General features: G+C 40.5%; 1 protein-coding gene across 1 annotated transcript in view; it reads left to right on the top strand.

Annotated features, from left to right (window-relative positions):
• Window positions 1–6,680: 6,680 nt before the first annotated feature.
• Window positions 6,681–22,088, top strand: part of LOC124273735 (glutathionyl-hydroquinone reductase YqjG-like) — a gene marked incomplete at its 5' end in the record, with an annotated part of 31,499 nt that continues 16,091 nt past the window's right edge. Inside the window, 2 exon segments of the mRNA XM_046709036.1 lie at window positions 6,681–6,726; window positions 13,770–13,968. Coding sequence (XP_046564992.1) covers window positions 6,681–6,726; window positions 13,770–13,968 — 245 coding nt within the window.

The raw sequence follows: 22,088 nt of genomic DNA, 5'->3' as shown, positions 1-22,088 counted from the left end.
TACCGTTATTACTGGATTCCAGTTACATGCTTTCCATTCCATCCTTTCCATACCACTCCATCCTTCCATCCTTCTCCCATACCACATCCATCCTTCCATTCCTTCCTTCTTTCCACCATATACCATCATCCATGGTTTCATCATCCATCCTTACATCTTCTTCTTTTCCTGCCATACACCACATCCACCCCATCCGTCCATCCATTTCCCATTCCACATCATCCATCCTGTCCATCTTTGTCCATCCATCCATTCCATCCTTTCTTCACCACATCCATCTCATCCTTCCATCTTTGTGCTCCACTGTCACATCCTTCCATCCTTCTTCTTTTCCACATCGTGTCCATCCTTCCATCTTCTTCTTCCATCATGCATCATTCCATGCCTTCCATGTGCTTGTTCCATTCGTCTCGTGTGTGCCACGTTGTCCGTCGGCCTGTGGTTCCGTCCGGCCTGGCCATCATCTGTCCCGTCCATCCATCCGTCCATGGTTGTCCGTCCAGCCACGTCCATCCGTCTCGTCCTTCCGGCAGTGATCCATCCTTCCGGCCTTCCTGTCCATCCGTCCTTCCTCCGTCCATCCAGCCATCCGTCCGTCCATCCATTCCATGCACCATCCATCCCATCCATTCCGTCCATTCTGTGGCCACTGGTCCCGTGTTATCCATCCTTCCATCCTTTCTTCTTTGTCGTCCACGTCATGTGTCCGTCCATCCGTCCTTCCGTCCGTCCTTCCGTCCGTCCTTCCGTCGTGGCCTGGCCGTCTCGGTCGGCGTCCGTGTCCGTCATTCCGTCCATTTCCTTGTCTCGTCCGTGTCAGTCGTCTTCATTGTGTCCGTGTCCGTCCATGCCACGTCGTCCGTCCTTCTGTCCATCCATGTGTGTCCGTCCATGTCCGTCGTGTGGCTGGTCAGTCCGTCTGTGTGTCCGTTCCATGTCCGTGTCCATCCGTTCCATCCGTCCTTGTCCTTCCATGTCCATCCGTCCTTCCGTGTGTGGTCCATCCTTCTGTGTGTCGTGTCCTTCCGTCCATGTGTCCATCCATTCCATCCATCCTTCTTCCTGTCATCCATCCTTCCATCCTTCTTTGTCCATTCCTTCGTGCTTCTTCCTTGTCATCCACGTCCTTCGTGTCCATCAGCCTGGCCCTGGCTTCATCCCGTCCTTCCATCGTTCCTGACCTGACACCATCGTCCATCCTCCGTCAGTTGTGTGCCACAACTTCCGTCGTCCCGTCCATCAACGTCGGCCTCACATCGTCCCGTCCTTCCGTCTAATACAGACACGCCTCCACATACAGCCTCTTTCCATACCCGTCCTAATATACCACCTCACCCTACCAGGGACATATCTGTGTACTTGAAACAATACTGGAAGGAGCTGTAGATGATAGTTATCTCCCTTATGTCACAATGACTCCATCTGGTCACTACTTTCTTCAGCTAATGGATCAAGCCCGGATTTAAGGCAGAGTCAATCGCTACCACCTGTAACGTGTCCCTGGCATGTCCGTGGGCCCACCACACCCTAATGCCATTACACTGAAGGGTCTGGAAGATGCCATCTCTTGTACAGTCGTGGATTGGCTACTAGGGAGATGGTGGTTGAAGTTCACTGATGAGGGTTGGCTCAAAGTATATATTTTCAAAATCTGCAAATATTTGTGTGACTTTGTTGTTTGCGTTTGTTCTGTCAAGATTTTGTCCCAAACTTACATGAATTCATAAAACTGACAAGCAGCTGTTACTCATACCGATGTTTGTTATTGTGCTTCTTGACTGTGGTTATTGCCCTTGGCGTACTTGATGAATGATGGTAAGGTTAATACCATTACAGTGTAGTGACAAAACATATCACAGTAAATACAAAAGTACAAGTATCTTTGGTTATCCTCACTATAGGTGAGTGAGGTGAAATGGTTTAACATCGTTAGCGAGAATATTTCAGCTCATATGACGACGTGCATGCGTGTGTGTGTGTATGTGCGGCTGCTTGTACTAGCCCAGACTTAAGCTGGTTTTATAGTGCTAGCCCACTGAGATACCATGCCGCAGTGAAGCATGGATACCCCACTCAGACACATTATACTGACTCCGAGCTGACCAGTCCTTGTTGTACCCATTAATGTCGAGCGCCAGGCAGGGACCTCCTCAATATAGGTTGAGGTATCCTCAGTATAGGTTGTAAGACATTTTGCTTGTTTATTGATTTACTAGAAAACAGTAATACAATGCAGATACAGTATATTGTATTCATACAAACCCTCTGTCCTTAGCAATTTTATTGGTTAGTATCACAATAGGATTGTTAATATATACTCCCAGTGCCTTAACTGTCTATACAGAACACCCAATTGGAAATAAAACCTATTCGAAATAACTGCTTGTCACATGGTGTAGACACTCAAACATCCAACACTGATGTGTCTGTGATTGTTATTATAATTATCATGACCATGCCACATGACTCCAGCTCCATCACATGTTTGTTTACAGAAGCCGGGATGTTCACTTGACACACACTGAATGGGGCCACCTACCTTAGAGATATCTACTTGAAAGCTGATCCAGGTAATTAGAATTGACACTTGACACACTGAATGGGGCCACCTACCTTAGAGATATCTACTTGAAAGCTGATCCAGGTAATTAGAATTTACACTTGACACACTGAATGGGGCCACCTACCTTAGAGATATCTACTTGAAAGCCGATCCAGGTAATTAGAATTGACACTTGACACACTGAATGGGGCCACACCTTAGAGATATCTACTTGAAAGCTGATCCAGGTAATTAGAATTGACACTTGACACACTGACCACCTACCTTAGAGATATCTACTTGAAAGCTGATCCAGGTAATTAGAATTGACACTTGACACACTGGATGGGACTACCTACCTTAGAGACATCTACTTGAAAGCTGATCCAGGTAATTAGAATTGACACTTGACACACTGAATGGGGCCACCTACCTTAGAGATATCTACTTGAAAGCTGATCCAGGTAATTAGAATTGACACTTGACACACTGAATGGGGGCCACCTACCTTAGAGATATCTACTTGAAAGCTGATCCAGGTAATTAGAATTGACACTTGACACACTGAATGGGGCCACCTACCTTAGAGACATCTACTTGAAAGCTGATCCAGGTAATTAGAATTGACACTTGACACACTGAATGGGGCCACCTACCTTAGAGATATCTACTTGAAAGCTGATCCAGGTAATTAGAATTGACACTTGACACACTGAATGGGGCCACCTACCTTAGAGATATCTACTTGAAAGCTGATCCAGGTAATTAGAATTGACACTTGACACACTGAATGGGGCCACCTACCTTAGAGATATCTACTTGAAAGCTGATCCAGGTAATTAGAATTGACACTTGACACACTGAATGGGGCCACCTACCTTAGAGACATCTACTTGAAAGCTGATCCAGGTAATTAGAATTGACACTTGACACACTGGAATGGGGCTACCTACCTTAGAGACATCTACTTGAAAGCTGATCCAGGTAATTAGAATTGACACTTGACACACTGAATGGGGCCACCTTAGAGATATCTACTTGAAAGCTGATCCAGGTAATTAGAATTGACACTTTGACACACTGAATGGGGCTACCTACCTTAGAGACATCTACTTGAAAGCTGATCCAGGTAATTAGAATTGACACTTGACACACTGAATGGGGCCACCTACCTTAGAGATATCTACTTGAAAGCTGGTCCAGGTAATTAGAATTGACACTTGACACACTGAATGGGGCCACCTACCTTAGAGATATCTACTTGAAAGCTGATCCAGGTAATTAGAATTGACACTTGACACACTGAATGGGGCCACCTACCTTAGAGATATCTACTTGAAAGCTGATCCAGGTAATTAGAATTGACACTTGACACACTGAATGGGGCCACCTACCTTAGAGATATCTACTTGAAAGCTGATCCAGGTAATTAGAATTGACACTTGACACACTGAATGGGGCCACCTACCTTAGAGAAATCTACTTGAAAGCTGATCCAGGTAATTAGAATTGACACTTGACACACTGAATGGGGCCACCTACCTTAAAGCTGAGAATTATCTACTTGAATGCTGAGATATCTCCAGGTAATTAGAATTGACACTTGACACACTGAATGGGGCCCACCTACCTTAGAGAATCTACTTGAAAGCTGATCCAGGTAATTAGAATTGACACTTGACACACTGAATGGGGCCACCTACCTTAGAGATATCTACTTGAAAGCTGATCCAGGTAATTAGAATTTACACTTGACACACTGAATGGGGCCACCTACCTTAGAGATATCTACTTGAAAGCTGATCCAGGTAATTAGAATTGACACTTGACACACTGAATGGGGCCACCTACCTTAGAGATATCTACTTGAAAGCTGATCCAGGTAATTAGAATTGACACTTGACACACTGAATGGGGCCACCTACCTTAGAGATATCTACTTGAAGGCTGATCCAGGTAATTAGAATTGACACTTGACACACTGAATGGGGCCACCTACCTTAGAGATATCTACTTGAAAGCTGATCCAGGTAATTAGAATTGACACTTGACACACTGAATGGGGCCACCTACCTTAGAGAAATCTACTTGAAAGCTGATCCAGGTAATTAGAATTGACACTTGACACACTGAATGGGGCCACCTACCTTAGAGATATCTACTTGAAAGCTGATCCAGGTAATTAGAATTGACACTTGACACACTGAATGGGGCCCACCTACCTTAGAGAAATCTACTTGAAAGCTGATCCAGGTAATTAGAATTTACACTTGACACACTGAATGGGGCCACCTACCTTAGAGATATCTACTTGAAAGCTGATCCAGGTAATTAGAATTGACACTTGACACACTGAATGGGGCCACCTACCTTAGAGATATCTACTTGAAAGCTGATCCAGGTAATTAGAATTGACACTTGACACACTGAATGGGGCCACCTACCTTAGAGATATCTACTTGAAAGCTGATCCAGGTAATTAGAATTGACACTTGACACACTGAATGGGGCCACCTACCTTAGAGATATCTACTTGAAAGCTGATCCAGGTAATTAGAATTGACACTTGACACACTGAATGGGGCCACCTACCTTAGAGATATCTACTTGAAAGCTGATCCAGGTAATTAGAATTGACACTTGACACACTGAATGGGGCCACCTACCTTAGAGATATCTACTTGAAAGCTGATCCAGGTAATTAGAATTGACACTTGACACACTGAATGGGGCCACCTACCTTAGAGATATCTACTTGAAAGCTGATCCAGGTAATTAGAATTGACACTTGACACACTGAATGGGGCCACCTACCTTAGAGATATCTACTTGAAAGCTGATCCAGGTAATTAGAATTGACACTTGACACACTGAATGGGGCCACCTACCTTAGAGATATCTACTTGAAAGCTGATCCAGGTAATTAGAATTGACACTTGACACACTGAATGGGGCCACCTACCTTAGAGAAATCTACTTGAAAGCTGATCCAGGTAATTAGAATTGACACTTGACACACTGAATGGGGCCACCTACCTTAGAGATATCTACTTGAAAGCTGATCCAGGTAATTAGAATTGACACTTGACACACTGAATGGGGCCACCTACCTTAGAGATATCTACTTGAAAGCTGATCCAGGTAATTAGAATTGACACTTGACACACTGAATGGGGCCACCTACCTTAGAGATATCTCTACTTGAAAAGCTGATCCAGGTAATTAGAATTGACACTTGACACACTGAATGGGGCCACCTACCTTAGAGATATCTACTTGAAAGCTGATCCAGGTAATTAGAATTGACACTTGACACACTGAATGGGGCCACCCACCCTTAGAGATATCTACTTGAAAGCTGATCCAGGTAATTAGAATTGACACTTGACACACTGAATGGGGCCACCTACCTTAGAGATATCTACTTGAAAGCTGATCCAGGTAATTAGAATTGACACTTGACACACTGAATGGGGCCACCTACCTTAGAGATATCTACTTGAAAGCTGATCCAGGTAATTAGAATTGACACTTGACACACTGAATGGGGCCACCTACCTTAGAGATATCTACTTGAAAGCTGATCCAGGTAATTAGAATTGACACTTGACACACTGAATGGGGCCACCTACCTTAGAGATATCTACTTGAAAGCTGATCCAGGTAATTAGAATTGACACTTGACACACTGAATGGGGCCACCTACCTTAGAGATATCTACTTGAAAGCTGATCCAGGTAATTAGAATTGACACTTGACACACTGAATGGGGCCACCTACCTTAGAGATATCTACTTGAAAAGCTGATCCAGGTAATTAGAATTGACACTTGACACACTGAATGGGGCCACCTACCTTAGAGATATCTACTTGAAGGCTGATCCAGGTAATTAGAATTGACACTTGACACACTGAATGGGGCCACCTACCTTAGAGATATCTACTTGAAAGCCGATCCAGGTAATTAGAATTGACACTTGACACACTGAATGGGGCCACCTACCTTAGAGATATCTACTTGAAAGCTGATCCAGGTAATTAGAATTGACACTTGACACACTGAATGGGGCCACCTACCTTAGAGATATATCTACTTGAAAGCTGATCCAGGTAATTAGAATTGACACTTGACACACTGAATGGGGCCACCTACCTTAGAGATATCTACTTGAAAGCTGATCCAGGTAATTAGAATTGACACTTGACACACTGAATGGGACCACCTACAGTCATCCCTGATCAGGTAATAGCGCTCTTAGCGATACCGCGGATTCGGTTAAACCGCGGGGTAATCCGTGGCTCCCATAAAAACAAGTTGCCCAGTGATCACACATATTCACGTCATCGAAAATAGCACATCAACAAATCCGCTGTTGAGCTCTGGTTAATCACGTAGTAAACTAGTGAAATTCAGTGCGGATTGCAATTAACAGTGTTTATCGTATATATCCATGTTTTTTAAGATGCTTAAAACATACAGGGTCTTTTTCAATAATAATTGATGAACAGCGAAACATCGTAATAACTTTATCATAAAGACATGCCATCAGCCGAGTACTTACAACGGTTGCTATGATGCAACACACCGCGTAATTGCGCAGGTATACACCGCCATCCGAGAATGTATGATGTCAGAAAACACATTTTATTTGATTAAATTCAATCCCATTTTCATTCATTAAAACTGTTTACAATAACAACGGAGAAACCGTGAGTAAAATGGCATTACCTCATTCCATACAACACCCGCTTACCACATTCGTGAGGGTCCGTTTTTCGCGCCTACCGCGAGAGCACCAATTTCACAGTTTTCTCAGCAATCACGAACAGATTACAGCCTTGTCATCCATTGACCCCAAGACCCGCGTTATTGACTCGTTGAAGTCATATTTGACAATTAATTGCCAACATTTTGTTTTTACAATCAAAGTGGCACGTACCGCGGGAAGTCAGCGGTGACTTGTCAAACTGTCTCCTACGTAAAATGTATCCAGCCAGGTAACCCAAAGTGCTTAGCAATGCTTATTATTATGTTAAATATGTTCGTAGAAAACATGCATTATACTTATACGATAGCAATATATAAGATCTCTGTTAGAATAACTGCTTGACATATCAATTATTCTGATAATGGAATAGAAATTCTTGGATGTTATATTTTCGGATTGTTTTTAAATGAATCACCGGTACATTGGACCAAAACATCGATGTGTGCCCAGCTGATTGCTATTTCCGGCTTAGTTGAATAACAGGTAGCGTGACAGGAACAACAATTGAATTATCATGTCTTGTGATGTTTGATTGCAAGTTTCATGTACATACATCTATTTTTTATTTACAAAGTTTTGTTTTTTTTCACCTCCAACAATACGATATAGTTTTGACTGGGCACAATACACGAAATAGCAGTTTTGTTATGTCCATGGAAAATACGATTTTACTTGGCCTTTGTTCCGCGTTATGTAATCGTTACTTATAGCGGGTGTCTAATAACGCGGGGGGTCATCCATGGACCCCAAGACCCGCGATTATGGCGAGGAATGATGCCATCCAGGTAATTAGAATTGACACTTGACACACTGAATGGGGCCACCTACCTTAGAGATATCTACTTGAAAGCTGATCCAGGTAATTAGAATTGACACTTGACACACTGAATGGGGCCACCTACCTTAGAGATATCTACTTGAAAGCCGATCCAGGTAATTAAATTGACACTTGACACACTGAATGGGGCCACCTACCTTAGAGATATCTACTTGAAAGCTGATCCAGGTAATTAGAATTGACACTTGACACACTGAATGGGGCCACCTACCTTAGAGATATCTACTTGAAAGCTGATCCAGGTAATTAGAAATTGACGCGGCCTCTGACAATAACTGAATGGGGCCACCTACCTTAGAGATATACTACTTGATGAAAGCTGATCCAGGTAATTAGAATTGACACTTGACACACTGAATGGGGCCACCTACCTTAGAGATATCTACTTGAAAGCTGATCCAGGTAATTAGAATTGACACTTGACACACTGAATGGGGCCACCTACCTTAGAGATATCTCCACTTGAAAGCTGATCCAGGTAATTAGAATTGACACTTGACACACTGAATGGGGCCACCTACCTTAGAGATATCTACTTGAAAGCCGATCCAGGTACGTGGAATTGACCTTGACACACTGAATGGAGATTACACCTACCTTAGAGATATCTGCCTGAAGAAAGCCGATCCAGGTAATTAGAATTGACACTTGACACACTGAATGGGGCCACCTACCTTAGAGATATCTACTTGAAGAAGCTGATCCAGGTAATTAGAATTGACACTTGACACACTGAATGGGGCCACCTACCTTAGAGATATCTACTTGAAAGCTGATCCAGGTAATTAGAATTGACACTTGACACACTGAATGGGGCCACCTTAGAATATCTACTTAGAAAGCTGATCCAGGTAATTAGAATTGACACTTGACACACTGAATGGGGCCCACCTACCTTAGAGATATCTACTTGAAAGCTGATCCAGGTAATTAGAATTGACACTTGACACACTGAATGGGGGCCACCTACCTTAGAGATATCTACTTGAAAGCCGATCCAGGTAATTAGAATTTACGTAATTTTTGTTGATATTGATATGGTTTACAAATTGTCATGAAAACTTACTTTTACTAAATCCTCAGGGATCAATTAGAAGCACACACACAGATTGAAACAAACCTATTTTGTCTAAATTTTATTTTATAATCTCAAAGTATCTTCAGTGTCAAATGTCTGCAACATATTTAAAAATGATAAAATTGTATAGCTGGAATGTTTTGTCAGTATCATGCACTTCCTCGTCATCAAGCTTTCTCTGGTGTATCTTGTACCTTACAACCTGGAGTGGTGGTGGGGTAGCCTAATGGTTAAAGCATCTGCTTGTCACGCTGAAGACCCGGGTTTGATTTTGTACATGTTTACATTGTGTGAAGCCCATATCTGGTGTATCCCACGGTGATATTGCTGGAATATTGTAAAAGCAGCGTAAAACCTCCCTCCTCTCTCTCTCTCTCTCTCTCTCTCTCTCTCTCTCTCTCTCTCTCTGTCTCTCTCTCTCTCTCTCTGTCTCTCTCTCTCTCTCTCTCTCTCTCTCTCTCTCTTTCTCTCTCTCTCTCTTAAAGGGGTTATGATACAATTGCTGTGAGGCTTGGGATACTTATTATGTCTGAATGGAGTGTCTTTGTTGAATTGTGGCTAGCAGGTTAGCACTGTAAATGGGCTTAAATCCCGACAAGTACCATCTGAAAGCCATGATACTGATAGGTAAGCTCACCTTAAGTGACTTCTTTTGCAGGATTTATCAGATGTTTTAAGATCTGGTCTCAATAAGGTTGAACTTGGCAAGAGGGTGATGGCAAAGTGGAGACAACTCTTATGAAAGAAGCATTCCTAACATACCTATGTACTAATGCAAGGCTACACCTTCACTCACACCAAATAGGTGAACTCTAAACAATGCTCTCTTGCACTGTCTTCAGTTCAGTTTCATAATTATAATCTGACATGCACTGTGACAGATTATATCAGAGAACTTGTGAGGCGGTAGGTGTGTGATACAACAGTTATATGTCGTAGTCAGATTATATCAGAGAACTTGTGAGGTGGTAGGTGTGTGATACAACAGTTATATGTCGTAGTCAGATTATATCAGAGAACTTGTGAGGCGGTAGGTGTGTGATACAACAGTTATATGTCGTAGTCAGATTATATCAGAGAACTTGTGAGGCGGTAGGTTTGTGATACAACAGTTATATGTGGTAGTCAGATTATATCAGAGAACTTGTGAGGTGGTAGGTTTGTGATACAACAGTTATATGTGGTAGTCAGATTATATCAGAGAACTTGTGAGGCGGTAGGTTTGTGATACAACAGTTATATGTGGTAGTCAGATTATATCAGAGAACTTGTGAGGCGGTAGGTTTGTGATACAACAGTTATATGTTGTAGTCAGATTATATCAGAGAACTTGCGAGGTGGTTAGGTTTGTGATACAACAGTTATATGTGGTAGTCAGATTATATCAGAGAACTTGTGAGGCGGTAGGTTTGTGATACAACAGTTATATGTCATAGTCAGATTATATCAGAGAACTTTGTGTGAGGTGGTAGGTTTGTGATACAACAGTTATATGTGGTAGTCAGATTATATCAGAGAACTTGTGAGGCGGTAGGTGTGTGATACGACAGTTATATGTCATAGTCAGATTATATCAGAGAACTTGTGAGGTGGTAGGTTTGTGATACAACAGTTATATGTGGTAGTCAGATTATATCAGAGAACTTGTGAGGCGGTAGGTTTGTGATACAACAGTTATATGTGGTAGTCAGATTATATCGGAGAACTTGTGAGGCGGTAGGTTTGTGATACAACAGTTATATGTGGTGAGTTAGCTTATATCAGAGAACTTGTGAGGCGGTATGTTTGTGATACAACAGTTATATGTGGTAATCAGATTATATCAGAGAACTTGTGAGGCGGTAGGTGTGTGATACAACAGTTATATGTCATAGTCGGATTATATCAGAGAACTTGTGAGGGCGGTAGGTTTGTGATACAACAGTTATATGTGGTAGTTAGCTTATATCAGAGAACTTGTGAGGCGGTAGGTTTGTGATACAACAGTTATATGTGGTAGTCAGATTATATCAGAGAACTTGTGAGGTGGTAGGTTTGTGATACAACAGTTATATGTCATAGTCAGATTATATCAGAGAACTTGTGAGGTGGTAGGTGTGTGATACGACAGTTATATGTCGTAGTTAGCTTATATCAGAGAACTTGTGAGGCGGTAGGTTTGTGATACAACAGTTATATGTGGTAGTCAGATTATATCAGAGAACTTGTGAGGTGGTAGGTTTGTGATACAACAGTTATGTGTCATAGTCAGATTATATCAGAGAACTTGTGAGGCGGTAGGTTTGTGATACAACAGTTATATGTGGTAGTCAGATTATATCAGAGAACTTGTGAGGTGGTAGGTTTGTGATACAACAGTTATATGTGGTAGTCAGATTATATCAGAGAACTTGTGAGGCGGTAGGTTTGTGGATACAACAGTTATATGTGGTAGTCAGATTATATCTGAGAACTTGTGAGCCGGTAGGTTTGTGATACAACAGTTATATGTGGTAGTTAGCTTATATCAGAGAACTTGTGAGGCGGTATGTTTGTGATACAACAGTTATATGTCGTAGTCAGATTATATCAGAGAACTTGTGAGGCGGTAGGTGTGTGATACAACAGTTATATGTCGTAGTCAGATTATATCAGAGAACTTGTGAGGCGGTAGGTTTGTGATACAACAGTTATATGTGGTAGTCAGATTATATCAGAGAACTTGTTAGGCGGTAGGTTTGTGATACAACAGTTATATGTGGTAGTCAGATTATATCAGAGAACTTGTGAGGTGGTAGGTTTGTGATACAACAGTTATATGTCGTAGTTAGATTATATCAGAGAACTTGTGAGGTGGTATGTTTGTGATACAACAGTTATATGTGGTGGGTAGTCAGATTATATCAGAGAACTTGGGAGGCGGTAGGTTTGTGATACAACAGTTATATGTGGTAGTCAGATTATATCAGAGAACTTGTGAGGCGGTAGGTTTGTGATACAACAGTTATATGTGGTAGTCAGATTATATCAGAGAACTTGTGGAGGCGGTAGGTTTGTGATACAACAGTTATATGTGGTAGTCAGATTATATCAGAGAACTTGTGAGGTGGTAGGTTTGTGATACAACAGTTATATGTCATAGTCAGATTATATCAGAGAACTTGTGAGGTGGTAGGTGTGTGATACAACAGTTATATGTGGTAGTCAGATTATATCAGAGAACTTGTGAGGTGGTAGGTTTGTGATACAACAGTTATATGTCATAGTCAGATTATATCAGAGAACTTGTGAGGTGGTAGGTTTGTGATACAACAGTTATATGTGGTAGTCAGATTATATCAGAGAACTTGTGAGGTGGTAGGTTTGTGATACAACAGTTATATGTGGTAGTCAGATTATATCAGAGAACTTGTGGAGGCGGTAGGTTTGTGATACAACAGTTATATGTGGTAGTCAGATTATATCAGAGAACTTGTGAGGCGGTAGGTTTGTGATACAACAGTTATATGTGGTAGTCAGATTATATCAGAGAACTTGTGAGGCGGTAGGTTTGTGATACAACAGTTATATGTGGTAGTCAGATTATATCAGAGAACTTGTGAGGCGGTAGGTTTGTGATACAACAGTTATATGTGGTAGTCAGATTATATCAGAGAACTTGTGAGGCGGTAGGTTTGTGATACAACAGTTATATGTGGTAGTCAGATTATATCAGAGAACTTGTGAGGCGGTAGGTTTGTGATACAACAGTTATATGTGGTAGTCAGATTATATCAGAGAACTTGTGAGGCGGTAGGTTTGTGGATACAACAGTTATATGTCATAGTCAGATTATATCAGAGAACTTGTGAGGTGGTAGGTGTGTGATACAACAGTTATATGTCGTAGTCAGATTATATCAGAGAACTTGTGAGGCGGTAGGTTTGTGATACAACAGTTATATGTCGTAGTCAGATTATATCAGAGAACTTGTGAGGCGGTAGGTTTGTGATACAACAGTTATATGTGGTAGTCAGATTATATCAGAGAACTTGTGAGGTGGTAGGTTTGTGATACAACAGTTATATGTGGTAGTCAGATTATATCAGAGAGAACTTGTTAGGCGCGGTAGGTTTGTGATACAACAGTTATATGTGGTAGTCAGATTATATCAGAGAACTTGTGAGGCGGTAGGTTTGTGATACAACAGTTATATGTGGTAGTCAGATTATATCAGAGAACTTGTGAGGCGGTAGGTTTGTGATACAACAGTTATATGGCATATACAATACAAGGGAAAAGATATGGACTGCATCAAAGTAGAGAAGAGTCACTGGATAGTTTTATTAAAAGCGTCTTTAAAAGGGCAGTCTGTAGTCCATACATCTCAAACTTGTAAAACAATTCATATCTTCAATAATTGCTTTAATGAAATTAGGGCCCAAATTCACTAAGTGTGGTAACAATCAGACAATGCTGACTTTTGTCACATGATCTCCATTCTTGTTCACTTGCCAGACCACTGTTCTGATTTTACCAGCCCCATATGTGAATGCAGGAATGATTAATGCAGCCTGGTTTCAGAATACCAAGGAAGAATCACAGTACCTGTTCTGTGGGACAAGCAGTCGAAGACAATCGTCAACAATGAGTCCAGTGAGATTATCAGAATGTTCAACACAGAGTTCAATGCATTCTGTAAGACGCCTGAACAGCGGGAGCTGAACTTCTACCCAGCCGAACTGCAGGCAGCCATTGATGGCGTAAATGAATGGGTGTTCCCGTGAGTGAAACTTTTTCTTATATTACCATCAGGGCTCCAGATAAGGGCCGTATCGGCGAATGTACAGATAGAAAATATGCACGATACGATAGGAAATAATTTAGAAAACGTAGCAGATACGCACCACAACAATGGTGTACGGTCTTAAAATCATTTACAGACGTATTTATCTGAAAAAAGTATTGTTTTATTGTTTATTGACCTGTTTACACAAGAGTAGCAATGTTGTGGTGCATATATGAAACGAAACACAAGATTACTGATATGCCATTAAATTCCATTCAGTACTCTAAATGTACTCTTAACTTTTTCCAGTACTTCTATATTGAAAACATAAGGAGTATGTACTCCTGATGTCGAAAAATTATCTGGAGCCCTGACCATGGTTACTCAAACTTTTGTCCAAATACTAGTAGTGTAAAATACTGCAAGTAGCTGTGATGAGTTGTGTCCCTTTATTGAGCTAACTATTACCACTCCACTGCGATCTTTTCAGCTATATATTGAGGCAATGCAAAAAGCACAGTTTCATTGTAAAATAAACTAGAAAGATAAAAGTTAACAATAAATAATTATTGAAACTAAACTTAATGAGATAAAAGAGATGGGTCGTGGGAATGATTGCATCACCTTTAAGAATGATGACATGTACATGGCTAACGGTGACACCAAACATTTACCGGTACCCACATTGTCCACCGAGGAGAATCAAGTCTGTGATACAACACCAAACATTTACCCACATTGTCCACCGAGGAGAATCAAGTCTGTGATACAACACCAAACATTTACCCACATTGTCCACCGAGGAGAATCAAGTCTGTGATACAACACCAAACATTTACCCACATTGTCCACCGAGGAGAATCAAGTCTGTGATACAACACCAAACATTTACCCACATTGTCCACCGAGGAGAATCAAGTCTGTGATACAAATCAAGCAGACAGTGGACATATTTTTACCAGAAAAGCTTGGTAACTCCAGTCACATTTGAACAGTATTTTTTGCATGGAAGCCTATTGTATAAATGTGATAAATTTAGATGTTTAAAGTTGTTCTATTTTGAATTACCAATTCCTGTTTATTGAAGTGTCCGTTTCTATTATCACATTATTTCATCAACAAATTTAATGATAAGGCCTAAAAAAAGAAATCTTGTGGTTCCGATTACCCAACTGAGCCTTGAATATTTTTAAAAGCAGAATGAACAAAATAAGCTTTTAGATACCACTGTTTTTTCCCGGCACCGACAGACATCGGTCATTCTGATAGAGAAAGTTGACATGATGGCTTCAAGCTTGATTGAATAAACAATTACACATTGATAAATGTGTTATTAGTTTGTACTTTACTTCTAAAGAAAAAAAATATTTTAAAAAAATCCTACCTACCTACCCTAAATTTTATAGAGGTGTAATCGGAACAACATTTTTTTTATTAGGTCTAACATTTCTGGAATGAGATGAAATGTTTAGCTGCAAACACTTTGATGTTCACAAAGATAATATGTGTAGTGGCATCTCATCTGAAGGCAAGCAGGTTGTCTAGCATGGAAACTACCCTTTGATATGGGCTTGTGAACACTGTTGCTTCAGAACATGTATATTGGTTGACTTCCAGTGTTTATGACCGCCTCCGTGGTGTAGTGGTTAGAGCGTCCGCCCGGAGAGCGGAAGGTCACGGATTCGATCCCCGACCGCGTCATACCAAAAGGACTGGTCGGCTTTGAGTCAGTATAACATGTCTGAGTGGGGTATTCATGCTTCACTGCGGCATGGTATCTCAGTGGGCTAGCACTATAAAACCAGCTTAAGTCTGGGCTAGTACAAGCAGCCGCACATACACATACACATGCATGCACGTCGTCATATGAGCGAAATATTTTCAAGCACAACGTTAAACCCAATTTCACCTCACCTCCAATGTGTATAACAGCAGAGACCATATAATGGTATTATATGGTCTTATATGGTCTCTGATAACAGGTTCTTGATTTGAATTAAGGAAATGTTTACATAATGTGTGTGCATTAGTGTTTTCCAAAGCTGTATATTTGCCTGGCATATTTAGTGCAATTAATGTGTGCAGCAAAGCAAATCTGTATGAAAACTATTACTGCATCTCCCTGTTGTAGATTTGCTCATCTGTGTGGAAATCATCTTCACCCTGTAGTTAATCTACTCAGAGAAACTTGGATCCATTTATGTTGTGAACATATGCTATTAAATTTGTGATTAAATTCTGAAATTTGAATTTCTATAAATGGAATTCTATTCTCAATTACATTCAAATTGGTTAAGTTAAAAATAAAAGTTGCTGTGACAAGTATGTCACTGACGTAACTATAGTAATGAAGTTATTCTTAAACTGCTAGGAAGAGTCCACTGTGTAATAGGGGCGAGAAGTTTGAAGATTTTATAGTGTTGAAGGATTGGTCCAAGTTTGGAAGAAACCATTCTGCCAGGTATTTGCGGCTATGTATCATTGGATGCAGATGTAGGTTAAGTGCCCTGTTGGAAAGATGTCACCGAGTTCTCAAGCTCTGGCCTGTAAACAGGATGGAACAGTCCACTTAGTTGGCCATTATCCAACCAGGATATGAATCTGTCATCAAAGTGGACTATGCCATGTTATATACATCCTACTGGCTACTTCTCTTCTGAAATGTTTATCATCTCCTTAAGAGAAATAACTTTCTGATGGTCTGTTATTATTTGGACGAATCCAAGCAAATGTTTAACGTGATGCAGAGCCATTCGATTATGAATTGCTTAATTTGTATTCAGTAGTGCTGTTGTTTCATGCTTAGGGTCTTAACATAGTACAACTAGTTGTATACAATTTGTTGCATGGAACACGTTGCATGGTGTGAACGTGCAAGTCGGACCAACTTTTGATGTATGAAACTTGCTGTAGTTTGGCATGAAATGCATGTGGACCCGTTTTTTGGAAATACAGTGTTCTTCATCCAATAATGATCCAATCGATCTCAAACTGTGCAAGTGGATGTTTTGTCAGACAACCTAATCACATTGTAAATCACCGATTTTATGCATTTGTATTAAAGAATCTGTCTATGTAACTGTCAACAAAATAAACAGCAGAACGCAGACGGCTTGCAGAGGGAGGGAGCCAATGACCTGTAACAGCGGCAGTGTTGGGTCATAAAGGTCAACGTTCGTCAATGTAGGTCAGCTATGCACGTGACAGGTATGAAGAGGTGTCACTGGTCGTGAATAGGGTAAGGTGGGTGCCAACTGTTAACCATCATACGGAGTTTGTTTCTCTGAGTCGTTCAACATTAACCACAAAACCCATTAGTGAGAATTATTCTGTAGGTTAAAATCTTTATATTTGTAATGTTAATGTCATATTTTTGTTTATGCAGTACCTAAAATGGAAATGCATTTAAAGAACACAGAAAGTATATTTACACTAAATCATTAATCGGACCACCAATGGTTAGAACTCAACCACTGTTAAAGCCCCGTTCCCTCGGACACAAGCACACACAGTCATGCACACTCATTGAAGAAAAGATAGAATGAAGACAAAAGTGTTATGTTTTGATGTCGTTCACATTCCGAATTAAGCAATGCATTTCTAATAGCTTTAAGCATATAGATAGTTAATATTTATATTTTCATGATAATTTTATGTGAAATGAGTGTTTCATGTTACACTATAAGTCGTTGGAATTAGTCAGTGCTGTCATTGTTAAAAGAAGTCATATTTCTTTGAGCATATCTGGCTGGATACTATTATTATCTGTAAATATAATTACAGAATTAAACTTCATCAAGTTCACTCCATTCTTCCACAGAGGAGTCATCAATGTCCAGACGAATGACAACTGGATTAACTGTTTGCTCCTTCAAGCCATCTTTGAGCCAGTACTCTTTCTCCACCTTCTTGACATGTTCAACACATGCATGCCAGCGTGCAATGTCAATGTCACATATAGCAGTGTTGACAATGTGCTTGACATTATTCAACTTGAATGATTGATTTTTTTCCGGGCCACTGTACTTTTAAGGTCTCCCCAGATAAGTTTGATTGGGTTGAGATCACAGTGGTACGGTGGTAATCTCAAGACCTTATGGCGGTGTTGGCGTAGCATGTTGTCAATGTTATATGTGGGTGGAGGTTTGTTAGGTTTAATCTAAAAGTACAACTGTGGTTTAGTGGCCTTAATTGAAAATTGTATATTGTTATTTGTTAGCCATTGCTGCATATCTGACTTCTTTGTATTGGAAGTTGGGCACCTATTGTTTGGATCTCGAACACTGATAGGGAGCATTGTCCATGACAACAAGACTTTTGTAAGGCAGAGCTGGCAACAATTGTTCCTCAACATACTGTGTGAAAACCGTTGAGTTCATTTCTGTATGATAGTCCCTACCATCTGTGCTCTTTGACCGAAATACCAGATCACACCCAGGTAGGAATCCACGGTGGGAACCAGCATGAAGAACGATTAAACGTTCACCTTTGCCTGTTGGTATTTTCCTACCATCACTGGGATCAGTGGGTAGCCACTGTCTGGCAGCAGTATGGTTTGCATTGACCCAGGTCTCATCCAGATATATAGGTTCGAACCCATCCTCTCTTGCCTGCTTAATTTCTCTCAGATAGTTACACCTTATTTTCACAATATCAGATCTCTCACACATTACAAGTTTCTGGTTTGCTACCTTCTTGTACTTGTATCCAAATTTGAGCAGTAGTTTGCTTAGCATAAACCTGGAAACATTAATGTCGTGATCCTCTGCTAGGATGTGTTTTAACTTTCTTGTTTCATGTAATCCGACACCTTATAAATCGGTTTGCTACGTTTGCTCTCTTTTTAAAAAAAATTCAACACATTTCTAATTAAACGTTTAGCATCATCTGAATAAGCTTTCATGATGACAGCTAGAAGTAGTCAATGTGAATGATCCAAACGGTCTATCACTGTGCAGTGCACAGGTAACTATCTAGTCTGTCTCACAGTCCCTGAACCACATTAATTTCCCTACTGCCAAGCCTTCTCTGCAGTGCTAAAGCCCTAAATAAAGCAAGTCTAGATTTCCTCAGGTTCTGAATCTCTGGTCTCCCTAGGGCTCCTTTTCAATATAAATGGGCTTGTTTGTTTCTAACAAAATTATATATATTCAGAGACTAAGCCTTAGTCTAGTAACTATCATGAACCCAACACTGCCGCTGTTACAGGTCATTGGCTCCCTCCCTCCGCAAGCCGTCTGCGTTGTGCTGTTTATTTTGTTGACAGTTACATAGACAGATTCTTTAATACAAATGCATAAAATCGGTGATTTACAATGTGATTAGGTTGTCTGACAAAACATCCACTTGCACAGTTTGAGATCAATTGGATCATTGGATGAAGAGATATTTACAAAAAAACGGGTCCGCATGCATTTCATGCCAAACTATAGATGTGAGTTGTACCACTCAAGGCACACTGTGTTCATGGACAAGTTGTATGTTTGTTGACAATAAGAATAGACACAGATCAAAATTTGGATATGTGTGATATTTACATGTAGATTTGTAAACAGGAAGGTCAATGCAGGAACTTTGAAAAGTACATACAATGACAACAATTCATCATTATTGTCATCGACATCGACACGCCCTTTCCACTGAGGAAACTGAAATGACAGGCTTATGATTGTAATGACATTCCGATAGCAGGTTTGGTTACTGTTCTGAAACCTGAAATTCTCAAGACAGAATACAGCTCACTGCTGTGTCAACACCATGTTGCATGCAAATGTATACCAATATGTAACACCAAACAGTTGTGACGTGTGAATGCCCCTTGAGAATCAGTATCAGAGTGAAGCTTTCACTATTGTGATGCTGATTATCAAAATGCAGTGGTGGTAATGTTTACTGTGGTGACTTTAAAGCCAAACCTGCAGAGATTTTGCCAGGCATTTGAGATCTATGGTACTGGGGAAAAGATAGACCAGAATGACAAGATTTTTTTGTCAATTATATTGTTTTCTGTTTTCATGGCAACAATTTGGACTTTGTCTATTTAAAGGGTAAAGCTTGTTCCCGGAGCATAATTCTGAAACTAATTGACCCATCTTCACCAAATTGCTATACTGCCTCTCCATTTCATGTAGATGTGCCTTTTTGGGGTTTGAACTTTTCTTTCTTTTTTATTTTTTTCTGTTTCAATTTTTTTTTCTGTTGAGGTCTCAGCGTTGAATTGGGGGAAGGGGCAGACATCTGTTTTTATGAGTAAAAACACTTTCTAGTTACCATTCAGTTTTTGTATGTATCATTTACACCTGCATCTAAACTCAAACTGAGTGAGTGAGTATGATGCAGCTTTTACCATTGTTCCAGCAATTGTCATGGCCAGAGAAACCAGAAATGGGCTTCACACAATGTGTCATGCATGTATTATTATGTAACAGTACAGCTGTAGTTATACAAGTGCTGTTTCTGTGCCAAAGTCCGGCTATAGGTCAGGTGACCTTCACAGAGTAGGTAAATAGGTCCCTGAAGAGATGCAGCAGACACAGACACCAATGGTCAGTGCAACATGTACTCTTAGCTGTCGGTGACCCAGGTCACCATGGGCTCAGTACAGTCCAAGTTCATGTTTAGTGCACCTGCCCTCTGCCACCATGGCAAACCAGTGCAGCAGTTCCACAGACCATTGACCTGTGTTATGTTCTCAGGGGTGTGTAGCACAGCCTGATGACATTCATGGCCACAAGGTCGTGTAAATGTCATACCATGGGTTCAGTGAAATTGCCACAGGACAGGCTGACACTTTTTCAGTTCAAAGAGGTCATCAGAAGAGGCAATGGAGATTGAGAAATCAAGTACAGGCATCCTGTTCCCCCTATGTTGTAGTGGACTGTTCTTGTCACTGTTGTATATCATGTTGTGATAATATTGTGTTGTGCATGGGAGAGTCTATGGAGGGATTTCATAGGATACTTGGAAGAGTCCAAAGGTTGACAGTAAAAGTGTGACACCCTCTGGCAACATGACCTGAAGTGTATACAACTATTTTTATTTTTTTATTCTTTTGGGTGAATCAGTTTAATTTTAGTAACCAAAAATGTATTAAAATTTATTTCATTTTGTGATTATTATTTTAGGAAAACCTCAAAATTGGAACACTAAAACATGATTTCACCCAATTATGTTTCTGGATTAGTCAGCATGGTGTGTTTCAAAGCAGTTTTGTCTAAGACCTGCATCAGGTATTCTTCCCTCATCAGCTGAGACACTGTGATTTAACTGGAATACTGTTAAAAGCGATGTTAAAGTCAAACTCACTCATTCACTCACTCACTTTGTTACGGGCAAACTATTGAACCGATGATTTCAGAGAAAACAGGCTGAGTGGTGAACTGTTGCATTTTGATAGTGTGGGATTTTGAAAAAGTTATCTTTAGAATTTCCATAGCAACAACTCTTACCTAAAGTACTGTCGGAAATAGAAAAAAACTGTTTTTAGGCTCTAACTCTGTATCCCTAAAATTTACACAACTGCAAATAGCATATGTCGAAATAACCCACTTCGGCCTAACTTGGCATTCAGTGGGATGCGTAATAGGATATCCAGAAAAACATGTTTACTCGTAAAATCGGGCAAAACTTAGAAAAAATATGAATAGCTGCTGAAAACAATAGATCAGACTATAGATGGCAATTAGGTCGCTCAGCCAGGTATGACGACAGACCGTCGACTCACTTGGCATGAAATGCATGTGCTGCCTACAGGCACCCATATTTTGTGCTTTTCATGTGTGTTGACTATGCCTCATCTATTGATTAACAGCTTAAGTGTCTTTCTTTCATACAGTTTATGTTGAGATATGTAAAAGAGTTTGATACCTGATAACCATAGAAACGCATCGTATTAAATGTCTCAAAATATATAGGTGGCATGACCACCCGATCACGAAGATCGACAGGACTGGATATTATTTGTAAATTGTTATGACATGCCGTGTACTTCCCCAGTATAATTGCCCTAAAGGATTATCGTATCTTAGCTGATATCTCTATTCCCAAGCCCGACCCCAACGATCGTCTGCGACACCTGTCCAGGTTTTGCTTTTGAGACGAACCCTCCGATCTGT

This window comes from Haliotis rubra, unplaced genomic scaffold, assembly GCF_003918875.1.
Source record: "Haliotis rubra isolate DU_JTF1 unplaced genomic scaffold, ASM391887v1 Scf1833, whole genome shotgun sequence".
Classification (NCBI taxonomy): Eukaryota; Metazoa; Mollusca; class Gastropoda; order Lepetellida; family Haliotidae; genus Haliotis; species Haliotis rubra.
This window is presented reverse-complemented; position numbering and strand designations above follow the sequence as displayed.